The sequence below is a fragment of the Cheilinus undulatus genome, linkage group 12 (genome assembly GCF_018320785.1).
Source record: "Cheilinus undulatus linkage group 12, ASM1832078v1, whole genome shotgun sequence".
Taxonomy (NCBI): domain Eukaryota; kingdom Metazoa; phylum Chordata; class Actinopteri; order Labriformes; family Labridae; genus Cheilinus; species Cheilinus undulatus.
Genome location: NC_054876.1, coordinates 48,544,928 through 48,557,015, shown reverse-complemented (window position 1 = coordinate 48,557,015; position 12,088 = coordinate 48,544,928). Strand labels below are relative to the sequence as shown.

The window sequence follows — 12,088 nt, the reverse complement described above, 5'->3', positions numbered from 1 at the left end:
TATGATTTTTGCTCTGCGTATGGTGATCATCAGACCTACAAAAAAGCCTCTTGGACCCATGCTCAAATCCAAACAGGAAGTGCACCAGCTTCCTCTCAATGTCAAAATAAGAAATTTTTGATAGTGTAAAATGACTTTAAACTATCATAACTTTAGTAAACAATAATCTCTGATCTTCTGCTCTTTCTTGCAGGACAACGGTATCACACTGAACATGCCCACATGCAACCATCTCATCACAGCGCCCCCTACTGGCAACAAGAAGTGACACAAATGGGTCATATCTTCACTCCTCATATTGTGCTTAATGTATTGAGCTCTGATTTTGAAAGAAGGGCCTCAGCAGTTGGCCACAACACAGACATGTTTCATTAAAGGATGTCTCAGTATTTCAGTATCTCGCCAATTAGACAGGAAGTATGTTCAACTCTCACACCAAACATCTGATTGCCTTCCAATTTCGCATGTAGGATCAACCTCTGCCCCTCTACATATTCAAGGGGTTTATTCCATCGTTTTGATGTAGCACCCCTACTGGCAACAGGAAGTGACACAACTGGGTAATTTCTTTGTTATCTCATGGTTTCACAGGAATTCACTGTAACTCATGTAACACATCTGATCTGCATCAAGTCTCACATGATTCAAGTCTGCCACTCTGCATATCTGAACATGATTTAAATGGGTTTTACATGTTTTTGCTTATGAACTGCCAACTGAGAGAAAGCAGACGCATCTCTAACATTTAATGTGCTGATTTATTCTTATTTTACATGATAAAAATCCTAGGAGGATCTACGTGCTCTCTGTGCAAACTGACCCTCTGATCTTTTAAACTTTCTCTGCTCTCTTAATGTATTTCTGCTCTTTGATTTTCCCATGATCCAGCCAGTAGGAAACAGGTAGAGGAGGGACCAATCATGTTAGCTCTGCCTTTTGTTGCTATGCTGTTCTCCAGGAACACACACAGATATGTAGAGAGACTGCATCACCTAGGCACCGTATGGAAGAGGTGAGGAGGTCGAAGAGAATTTATCTATGACGTGCCCTGTCCCTCTCGATGTGAAATAATCCATGAAAACAAAAAAACGTTGGTTTATTGTAGCCAAAGTCCTTCATCAAAAACTAACAGGGCGGAGCCAAGCATCTCTACTCATCTTTCATCGTTTTAAGCTAGCACAGACAACTTCCTCTGAGAAATTCCAGCTAACTTGACACTAGAGCAGTGGTTCTCAATGTTGGGGTCGGGACAACATTGGGGGTTGTGAGACACTAAAAGGGGTCTTCAGATGCTTTGAAAAAATATGAACATTTTTGAATTACACTGTTGCCACTTTACACCAATTTTGCCTAATTTTAACCCTTTTTTTAATCACTTTTTGCCATTTCTAAACCAAAATCTTGCAACTGTCTGCCAATTGTTGGCTCTGTTGACACATTACTGCTTTTTCACAATTTGATATGCCCATTTTTACCAGTTCCTGACTTTTTCTGCCTCGGCTAACCCTTTTTTGCCATTTTATATCAATTTTCATCCCATTTCACCAAATTTCCACCTATTTTAGCCAATTTAACACATTTCAGCCATTTTTGAATCCACTTTTACCACTTATAAGCCCAATTTTGCCACTTAAACCCATTTTTGGTGATCTTATGACACTTTTATGTAATTTTAAGCATTTCTAACCCATTTCTGTTACTTTTAAAATCTTATTTCACTACCTTTGCCACCATTTTTTTTGCCATTATTAACCCATTTTAGCTATTTTTAACATATTTTGATTTTGTTTTTAACAAAAGGATTGAAATTTTTAAGGGGGGTACTTACTACACAAATGAATTAAAATGTGTTTCTTTGATAAGAGTGGTTATCATTCAGGTTAAATATAAAATACCACAGGTTAACTTTACAATGGCCCATGGTTTTGCTGGCCCCCAGTTTGGCTGGGCCCCAGAAAGCTCTCCCATTTTTTCCCCCCTTATGGATGGCCTTGTCTCCACATGACTATTCTTGAATGTTCATGGCTGTGTTCAACCACCTTCAGGTACAGTGGGGGTCCCCGGTCACTGGCACCTTTATTTTGGGGGTCGTGGGCTGAAAAGGTTGAGAATCCCTGCACTAGAGAACATGAACACATCGGGAGGACATTAACTACTGGAAGAAAGCAGCCTAGGCTGGTTTCTGCCGTCTCTTAAGCACAGTTAGTTTCTAACCTCGCAGGAAGTCATCAGCTCCAGTTTGATTGGCAGCTCCAGTTTGATTGGCAGCTCCAGTTTGATTGGCAGCTTGTTGTTTTTTGATGATGGCTGAGGAGCGATAAATGATGTGATTTCGTCCCCCCTCCTCCTCCTCCTCTCCTCCTCCTTCACTCGTCCTCCTCCCATCCAGCGGCTCGATGAAAAACTCCTCCTGACCAATCAGGATCATCCCAGCCTGCAGACACAGAGTCAGACATCAGCTGGCTTTTATCCATCAATCTCCAACACAGATGTACTCCAGGTTGTAAATATCCAGTCCTATAAAAGTATTCACCCCCTGGGATGTTTTACCCTTTTATTGATTTTATAAATCAATCATGGTGAATTTAATATGACAGATAAAAAAATCACAAAACCCTCTTTAATAGTAAAATGAAAACAGATTTCTACAAAGTTATGGCAGTAAAATATAAATCTGTAATGTAAAATGAGTGATGCATAAATATTTCCGTCTTTAAAGTGACTGACCTAATCCAACTGAGGTCCAGACAGTTGGTGAAATGAGGATCACCTCAGTGTAGTGACGGTGTCTCACTGATTGTAGTACAAAGACACCTGTGTCACTGGTTAACCAGTATTCCTGGCTACCATTACACCGTGAACACAAAAGAACAAGCAACTGAGAGAAAAGGTTACTGAAAAGTCTAAGAGGATGGAGACAAAAACATTTCCAAGGCTCTGACCATCCCCCACAGTTAAGTTAAATCCATCATCAAGAAATGAAGGAATATGTCACATGTGACAATGGCCCTGGTGTTTTGGCTAAATTAGTGACCTGGTGACCTCTGGCTGAATGTGTCTGAAGTCGTTGTCCATACAAACACACAGCAGGACCAGTCTAATGATGGCTCTGTCTAAAGGATGAACAGGTCAGATTTCAACTTCTACATTATCTCTACATAAAAACACAGCTGATAAACTTAGAGCTCCCTGATTGGTCCATGTGATCTGTCACTTTAAATCAGCAAACAGTCTGCGGTGGGGAAATCTCCCACGTTTCTGTGTCATTAAATGCCTCTCATGTCCCTGCACATCTGGCTTTAATCAGGCCCCCACTGTAAGAAACATGGCCGCCTATAAGGGGGATAAAGGGGAGAGCTGTCTGGGGCCCAGCCAGCCCGGGGGCCATGGAGGTCAGTTAATCCACGGCCCATTCTAAAGGTAAGCTGAGATAACCATTTAATATTCAACCTGAGTAACAACCACTCTGACCACAGCTCTGAAACATCTACTTTATTTTTAACGTAGTACAACATAGCCTAATTAAAGTGTAAACCTCTTTTCTTAAACACAAATTCCTTATTTTTTAATTTTTTTTGCTAATGTTAGCAGTGTGCATACTGACTGAAGTATTTGGAAAGTAATGTCAGACTATATAAAAAAGCCATGATGTGAACAAAGGGTGTCAGAAATAAAGGAGAGGGAAATGAAATTACTTTAAGGGAAAAATAATGAAATAATTGGCAAAAAAGGCAAAAATGGATAAAAAAAAAGCAAGGAGGGGAAAAGAACAGAAGGGAAAGGTGAAAAGCAGATAAAAAGTGGGAAAGGTGGAATAAAAGAAGTAAAACTAAGCAAAGAAAGGTCCATTCTCTGTTAGTCAGGGACCCACTCTCTGGGTTTGTCAGGGGCCCATTCTCTAGGTTTATCAGGGCCCATTCTCTAGGTTTATCAGGGCCCATTCTCCGGGTTTATCAGGGCCCATTCTCCGGGTTTATCAGGGACCCATTCTCTGGGTTTGTCAGGGCCCATTCTCCGGGTTTATCAGGGACCCATTCTCTGGGTTTGTCAGGGCCCATTCTCCGGGTTTATCAGGGACCCATTCTCTGGGTTTGTCAGGGCCCATTCTCTGGGTTTATCAGGGCCCATTCTCCGGGTTTATCAGGGACCCATTCTCTAGGTTTATCAGGGCCCATTCTCTAGGTTTATCAGGGCCCATTCTCTGGGTTTGTCAGGGCCCATTCTCCGGGTTTATCAGGGGCCATTCTCTGGGTTTGTCAGGGCCCATTCTCTGGGTTTGTCAGGGCCCATTCTCTGGGTTTGTCAGGGCCCATTCTCCGGGTTTATCAGGGCCCATTCTCTGGGTTTGTCAGGGCCCATTCTCTGGGTTTATCAGGGCCCATTCTCTGGGTTTGTCAGGGCCCATTCTCTAGGTTTATCAGGGCCCATTCTCTGGGTTTATCAGGGCCCATTCTCTGGGTTTGTCAGGGCCCATTCTCTGGGTTTATCAGGGCCCATTCTCTGGGTTTATCAGGGCCCATTCTCTGGGTTTATCAGGGCCCATTCTCTAGGTTTATCAGGGCCCATTCTCTGGGTTTATCAGGGCCCATTCTCTAGGTTTATCAGGGCCCATTCTCTGGGTTTATCAGGGCCCATTCTCTGGGTTTGTCAGGGCCCATTCTCTAGGTTTATCAGGGCCCATTCTCTGGGTTTATCAGGGCCCATTCTCTAGGTTTATCAGGGACCCATTCTCTGGGTTTGTCAGGGCCCATTCTCTAGGTTTATCAGGGCCCATTCTCTGGGTTTATCAGGGCCCATTCTCTGGGTTTATCAGGGCCCATTCTCCGGGTTTATCAGGGCCCATTCTCTGGGTTTGTCAGGGCCCATTCTCTGGGTTTATCAGTACAGAATACTGCCTGTTTTTAATACAGTGGCCCCTGAGGGCCCCTTAAGCCTTTTCCCTTGATCACAGAGATTTCTCCAGATCCTCTGAGCCTTTTGATGATATTATGAACTCTGGACGGTGGGAGATTCAGTCTTCACTATTTTAGGTTGAGGAACATTTTTCTAAAATTGTTCAGTCATCTTAGGCTTAGTTTTTCGCAGATTGTTGAACCTCGGCCCATCTTTACTTCTGAGAGACTCTGCCTCTAAAATGCTGCTTTTATACCCAGTCATGTTACTGACCTGTTGATAGTTAACCTTATTAGTGAATGTTTTATTGCCCCGTCCCTACTTTTATGAGATGTTTCACTGCCGTCAAATTTAAAATAAGGTAATATTTTCCTGAAATTGTAAAATGTCTCAGTTCCAACATCTGAAATTCTGTTTATGTTCTATTGTGAATATTATATGGGTTTATGAGATTTGACCATAATTGACTTCTGTTTTTGATCACATTTGACACAGTGACCCAGCTTTTTTGGAATTGGGGTTGTAGATAAGAGTTTATATTTGGCCAATATAGGAAGAAGATAGGAGCAGAAGAGTTGGATAAGTAGAATAATCGTATCTAATCAAAATGATCTAATCTAATCTAATCTAATCTAATCTGAATTATGTTATCTAAATAATCTAATCTAATCTAATCCAGGTCCTTGTTAGTGACCCTATGATATCATTGTTTGACACCTACCAGCCCATCACAGTTGCTAATGGCGACAGACGTGTCCTCCATGTTGGACACCTCTCCCGTGTACAGACAGCCAACATCTCTGATGGGTTGGGAGTGTTTCTGTCCTGACTCCTCCCACCACTCCATGGTGGCGGCAGGGGCGACCACACGAGTGTTGGGACGCAGCCGCAGGTGAAGATCCCGACCAAATATGGTCACGTTATAAAAAAGCTCTGCTTCATCTGTCCTGTAACCCGGCCCCCTCCAGCCATGCCCCGTCTGGTTGGAGGGTGATTCCCTAGTGGGCGGGGCCTGCTGTGATGACTGTGTTCTTGAATTATAATCCCTTTCCTTGTGTGGGGGTGAATGTTCAGGAGGACGAGCGTGTCTTTTGATGCGTCGAAGGTGGTGGGCGGAGACTGATGCTGACAGGAAACGCCCCTCTGAGTTTGTCCTGATTGGACGGATGACGGCAAACTCTGATAGGATGCCACGGAGGAATTCTGGGAGATAGAGAGAAAGAGAGAGTAAGAGAGACTCAGACTCAGAGAACACAACCGCCACTGACAAAGCTGGAAAGACTGTATACCCACTGCAGTCAAAAGGAGGTGGAAACCAGGGCCGCCCCTGGCCAAAGTGAGGCCCTAAGCAGACTCTGGTATGAGGCCCCCCAACAGAACCCACCCCAGCTTCCTTCTCTTCCTCCCTGTCTCTGCATCAGTGTTAACACCAGTAGCATTTCTTTTATTGAGTCACCATTATACGTCTTTATTATTTTCACTCGTGGCCTGATTTTAAAATCTGTGTGAGGAAGTTGGATGATGTCAGTTAATTCCTGATCAGAGCCAACACAGGAACACAGGAGTTTGATCCGAAATTCACAGACTAAACAATGGTAGAAGATGACGTTTAACAATAGAGGCTGCAGAACAGCAGGGGAAATTAGGGGACAGACGTGATGAGAGCTTCTGTGTAGAAAAGAGAGGGAGGGGCAGAGCAAGCAGAATGGCATTAATCTCTAGAAATAGATGTCTTGAAGGTTAGAGAGAGAGAGAGAGAGAGAAGGGAAAAGAGAAGAAAAAAACGCTCAAAATGAGGGCCCCCTAGATGATGAGGCCCTACACGCTTTGCATGGTCTGCGAAAAGGCAGGGGCGGGCCTAGAAAAACAGAGCTTTACTTTCTAATCACCTGTACTTTAGACAGGGACATAAGGGAAACAGCTGTTCTTGTTACAGCTGAAACAGACTGATATTTACAGCTGATATAGACCGATATTTACAGCTGATATAGACTGATATTTACAGCTGATATAGACTGATGTTTACAGCTGATAAAGACTGATATTTACAGCTGATATAGACCGAGATTTACAGCTGATATAGACTGATATTTACAGCTGATATAGACTGATGTTTACAGCTGATATAGACCGATATTTACAGCTGATATAGACTGATATTTACAGCTGATATAGACTGATGTTTACAGCTGATAAAGACTGATATTTACAGCTGATATAGACTGATATTTACAGCTGATATAGACCGATATTTACAGCTGATATAGACTGATATTTACAGCAGATTTAGACAGATATTTACAGCTGATATAGACTGATATTTACAGCTGATATAGACTGATGTTTACAGCTGATATAGACTAATATTTACAGCAGATTTAGACAGATATTTACAGCTGATATAGACTGATATTTACAGCTGATATAGACTGATGTTTACAGCTGATATAGACTGATATTAACAGCTGATATAGACTGATATTTACAGCTGATATAGACCGATATTTACAGCTGATATAGACTGATATTTACAGCTGATATAGACTGATGTTTACAGCTGATAAAGACTGATATTTACAGCTGATATAGACCGAGATTTACAGCTGATATAGACTGATATTTACAGCTGATATAGACTGATGTTTACAGCTGATAAAGACTGATATTTACAGCTGATATAGACTGATATTTACAGCTGATATAGACCGATATTTACAGCTGATATAGACTAATATTTACAGCAGATTTAGACAGATATTTACAGCTGATATAGACTGATATTTACAGCTGATATAGACTGATATTTACAGCGGATATAGACTGATATTTACAGCTGATATAGACTGATATTAACAGCTGATACAGACTGATATTTACAGCTGATATAGACTGATATTTACAGCTGATATAGACTGATATTTACAGCTGATATAGACTGATGTTTACAGCTGATATAGACTGATATTTACAGCTGATATAGACCGAGATTTACAGCAGATTTAGACAGATATTTACAGCTGATATAGACTGATATTTACAGCTGATATAGACTGATATTTACAGCTGATATAGACCGAGATTTACAGCAGATTTAGACAGATATTTACAGCTGATATAGACTGAGATTTACAGCTGATGCAGACAAATACTGACACCCATAGTTCCCCCCGTCCGCGCCATAAACTGGACAATGACTGTATTGTGGTTGGTCTTGGAGAATGACTGGTCGTTTTTTCAGTAACAATGTCATAAGCTAAAACTGATAAGAGGCCCTAATGATCTTTACCTTTGACCTTTGATGCCAAAATCTAAGCAGCTCATCCTTAAATTTGTAGAGAACATTTGTGGACAGAGTTAAACAATCACTTGGGGTATTTGTCACATATTGCTTTCACCAACAAGGGTGGCACATGAGCGCCTTGTCCTTGACCTTTGACCTCTGAAATATAATCTGTGTGTCAAAGAGTCAGGAAGAACATTTGTTGATGGTTTGAAGACAATCTGTCAAAGTGTCACAAAAACGGCCCTGACAGATGGATGGATTTATGGACGAACGAACAACCCAAAGAGATGTCATAGCTCCAATAGCTTTGGCACCACAGGTCAGGTATCACACACCTAGATGAATCAGGTATAAGATCATCAAACTAAGATGGTCTGTGTGTGAGACACTGTGACCTTCTTGGGGGACCATGGATAGCTGCTGCTGTTTACTATTAACAGAGTTCTGATCATGTTCAGAATGTTCTCAGGGTGTTTTTATGATCCTGATGTTTTTAATGTTCTGAATGTTGTTGATGTTAATGTTTTTGAATTTCCTGATGTTCTTGATGTTTCTGATGTTCTAAGTGATCTCTCTCCAGCAGAGAGACTGGAACGTTCCTCTGTCCTCTTTCTGAGTCACAGAACTTTCCCCTCCACGTTTTTCCCATAAATCTTTGTGTTTATGCGTCCGTGGCGTTTGGGAATGTGAAGGATTCAGATCATATTTCATCATAACCTCAGAGTGTCTCCGTCTCGTTAAATCGTCCTCTGGTTTATTCTGACCCATATGAGCCTTGGGCTGACGCTGCACTCTGATTGGCTTCTTCTCTCCCCCAGCTGTTTGAAGCTTTCTGTCTGTTTTTCACATTGTGAACCGCCGGCCTCTGACATGTGGAGAGTTTAATAGTCACACCCACTCACTGCAGGCGCTGTTCTTATTTTAAAGGAGGCGGGTTCAGCTCTGGTTCAGAACGCCACTGAAATTCAAAATGACAATAAATCATCCTGACATGAAGATGTACATGTGGACAAGACGAAGAGTTCAGTTAATGAACCGCAGAGATTGAAACAGGAGCTTCTGGAAGAGGCGGAGAATTATGACAAATGATGATGTAAAGATAGATTAGTAGGATTGAATTGCATGGGCAATTAATTTTCAGCTACAAAAACAAGTCTATATCAGCTGTAAAGATAGTCTATATCAACCTTAAATATCAGTTGTTATAAGCTGTAAATATCAGTCTATATCAGCTGTAAATATCAGTCTATATCAGCTGTAAATATCAGACTATATCAGCTGTTAATATCAGTCAATATTAGCTGTCAATATCAGTCTATATCAGCTGTCAATATCAGTATATATCCGCTGTAAATATCAGTCTATATCAGCTGTAAATATCAGTCTATATCAGCTGTAAATATCAGTCTGTATCAGCTGTCAATATCAGTCTATATTAGCTGTCAATATCAGTCTATATCAGCTGTCAATATCAGTATATATCCGCTGTAAATATCAGTCTATATCAGCTGTCAATATCAGTCTGTATCAGCTGTAAATATCAGTCTATATCAGCTGTCAATATCAGTCTGTATCAGCTGTAAATATCGGTCTATATCAGCTGTAAATTTCAGTCTATATCAGCTGTAAATTTCAGTCTATATCAGCTGTAAATCTCAGTCTATATCAGGTGTTTATATTAGTATATATCAGCTGTAAATATCAGTCTATATCAGCTGTCAATATCAGTCTATATCAGCTGTAAATATCAGTCTTTATGTCTTAAGTCATTTTCCATGTATTTAATTTTAGGTCTTACTTCAGTTTTTCATCGGTATTAATGGAGTTATTGTCTCAAATACATATTGAATTATCGTCATATCAGGAAAATAGAAGTGCTGTGAGTCCGTCCTCTCAAGACCTCTGAATGTATGAGTGAATGGAGATCTCTCAGTGAAGCTGTCTCTGCTGGTTTTAACGGTAGCATCAATAGTAGAACTTACAGTGTTCTTACCTGGGCTGTCAGTGACGATCACAGAGAGTGAAGTGTTGATCAGTAGCAGAACCACAATAACCATAAATCCATGCTGATAAATATCCATCCTGACAGGCAGACGGGGGCAGAGTCAGTTCTGGATTTAGCCTGAGAACCGTCCACACAGACGGAGAGAGAGCGGTGAGCAGACTGAAGCAGACACTCCTCCACCGTCTCACTGCCTCCTCCCTCCCTCTCTCTCTCCCCTCTCTCTCTCTCTCTCTCTCTCTCTCTCCCCTCTCTCTGTCTCTCTCTCCCCTCTCTCTCTCTCTCTCTCTCTCCCCTCTCTCTCTCTCTCTCTCTCTCTCTCCCCTCTCTCTGTCTCTCTCTCTCTCTCTCTCTCCCCTCTCTCTGTCTGTCTCTCCTTTTCCTGCACGGAGGGATGATCTGTGGTCAAACTTCTGCAGCTGGTCTCTCTATCACAGAAACGTGCATGAAACACATGCTTCCGGGAGGTGTAGGGGCAGCTATTGTCCACTAGATGGCGTCACACAGCTGATCCTTAGCTCTCGGTATGTTTACGTGCTTCTTTTTGTTCATACTAGACCAAATGGTGTGGCAGGGCACACTAGTGTGCCTTAAGGCAAGTCTGGGTGTGCCGTGGGAATTTGTACCATACGGTATTACTACAACTTTATGGCAGGTACTGTAAGCAGACCTGCCTACAGACCTGGACCCCTGAAAAACCCCCGAGAATGGACCCTGCCCAGTTACGATTTATTGATGATGTGAGTGTATGTGTGTTGGATCAGTAGCATTGGTGTTAGCATCCTGGCTAACAGTTCCCTAAATAAGAGCTGAAAAGCATAGCAAGCTATTTTTGGTTTGAAATTGGAGTTGAAATTATTAATTCATGCTACTTTTAACCAAGTTAAACAATTTTTCTACCCTTTTTTAACCACTTCTTTTGACAACTTAAACCATGTTGCTGCATTTAAGCTTTTTTGCCACTTATTTTTACTACTTTGACCAATTTTTTACACCTTTTCGGAACTTTTTGACTGCTGACCACATTATCTAGAGCAGCGTTACTCAACCCTGCTCAAGCAAAGAGCCAAATTGTTGAAAAAGGCTTTTGCAAAAGACACTGTCTAAGTGGTGAAAAAGTGGCAAATATGGATTAAAGTTACAAAAAAATAAGTGAAAGGTGGCAAAACAGGCATACAATGGACAAAATTGGGTAAAAAGTGGCAAAAATTGGTGCAAAATCATAAAATTGAGTCACAGGTGGTCAAAAATGTGGACAAAAATGAGTGAAAAGTAAGTAGAATGGCCAAATAAAGGTGTAAAAATGGGGGAAAAGTGGCATTTAATAGTAAAAGGCAGCTTACATGTACGAAAAGTGGCAAAAAGGGGGATAAATAGCAAATGAACACGATAAAAGAGCCTAAAACTGATGAAAACAGGATAAAAGTGGCAAAAAAGTGGTGAAAAAATGGGTGAAAAGGAGCAAAACAGGCATACAATGGACAAAATTGGGTGAAAAGTGGCAAAATTGGTGCAAAGTCATAAGTTGAGTCACAGGTGGTCAAAAATCTGGACAAAAATGAGTAAAAAGTGAATGAAATGGGAAAAAAAAGTTTAAAAATGAGGAAAAGTGGCTTTTAATGGCAAAAGGCAGCTTAAATGGATGAAAAGTGGCAAAAAGAGGGAAAAATAGCAAATGAGCATGATTAAAGTGGCTAAAACTGATGATAACGGGATAAAAGTGTCAAAAATGGTCAAAGAGCAACAAAAAAGTGGTGAAAAAGGAGCAAATTAGACAAACAATGGACAAATCTGGGTGAAAAGTGGCAAAAATTGGTGCAAAGTCACAAAAAAAATGAGTTACAGGTGTGACTATGGGCAAAAATTGTGGCGATCGTCACTTCTCTGGTTTTATTTTGGTGACTTCCTGC

General features: G+C 41.2%; 1 protein-coding gene across 1 annotated transcript in view; it reads right to left on the bottom strand.

The window, feature by feature from the left end:
• Positions 1-10,326, bottom strand: part of LOC121518824 (A disintegrin and metalloproteinase with thrombospondin motifs 2-like) — a 32,222-nt gene extending 21,896 nt beyond the window's left edge. Inside the window, exons 1-3 of the mRNA XM_041801463.1 lie at positions 10,170-10,326; positions 5,615-6,096; positions 2,215-2,434 (exon numbers count right to left, since the gene is read on the bottom strand). Coding sequence (XP_041657397.1) covers positions 2,215-2,434; positions 5,615-6,096; positions 10,170-10,257 — 790 coding nt within the window. The 5' untranslated portion in view covers positions 10,258-10,326. The remainder of the gene's footprint in view (positions 1-2,214; positions 2,435-5,614; positions 6,097-10,169) is intronic.
• Positions 10,327-12,088: the final 1,762 nt, after the last annotated feature.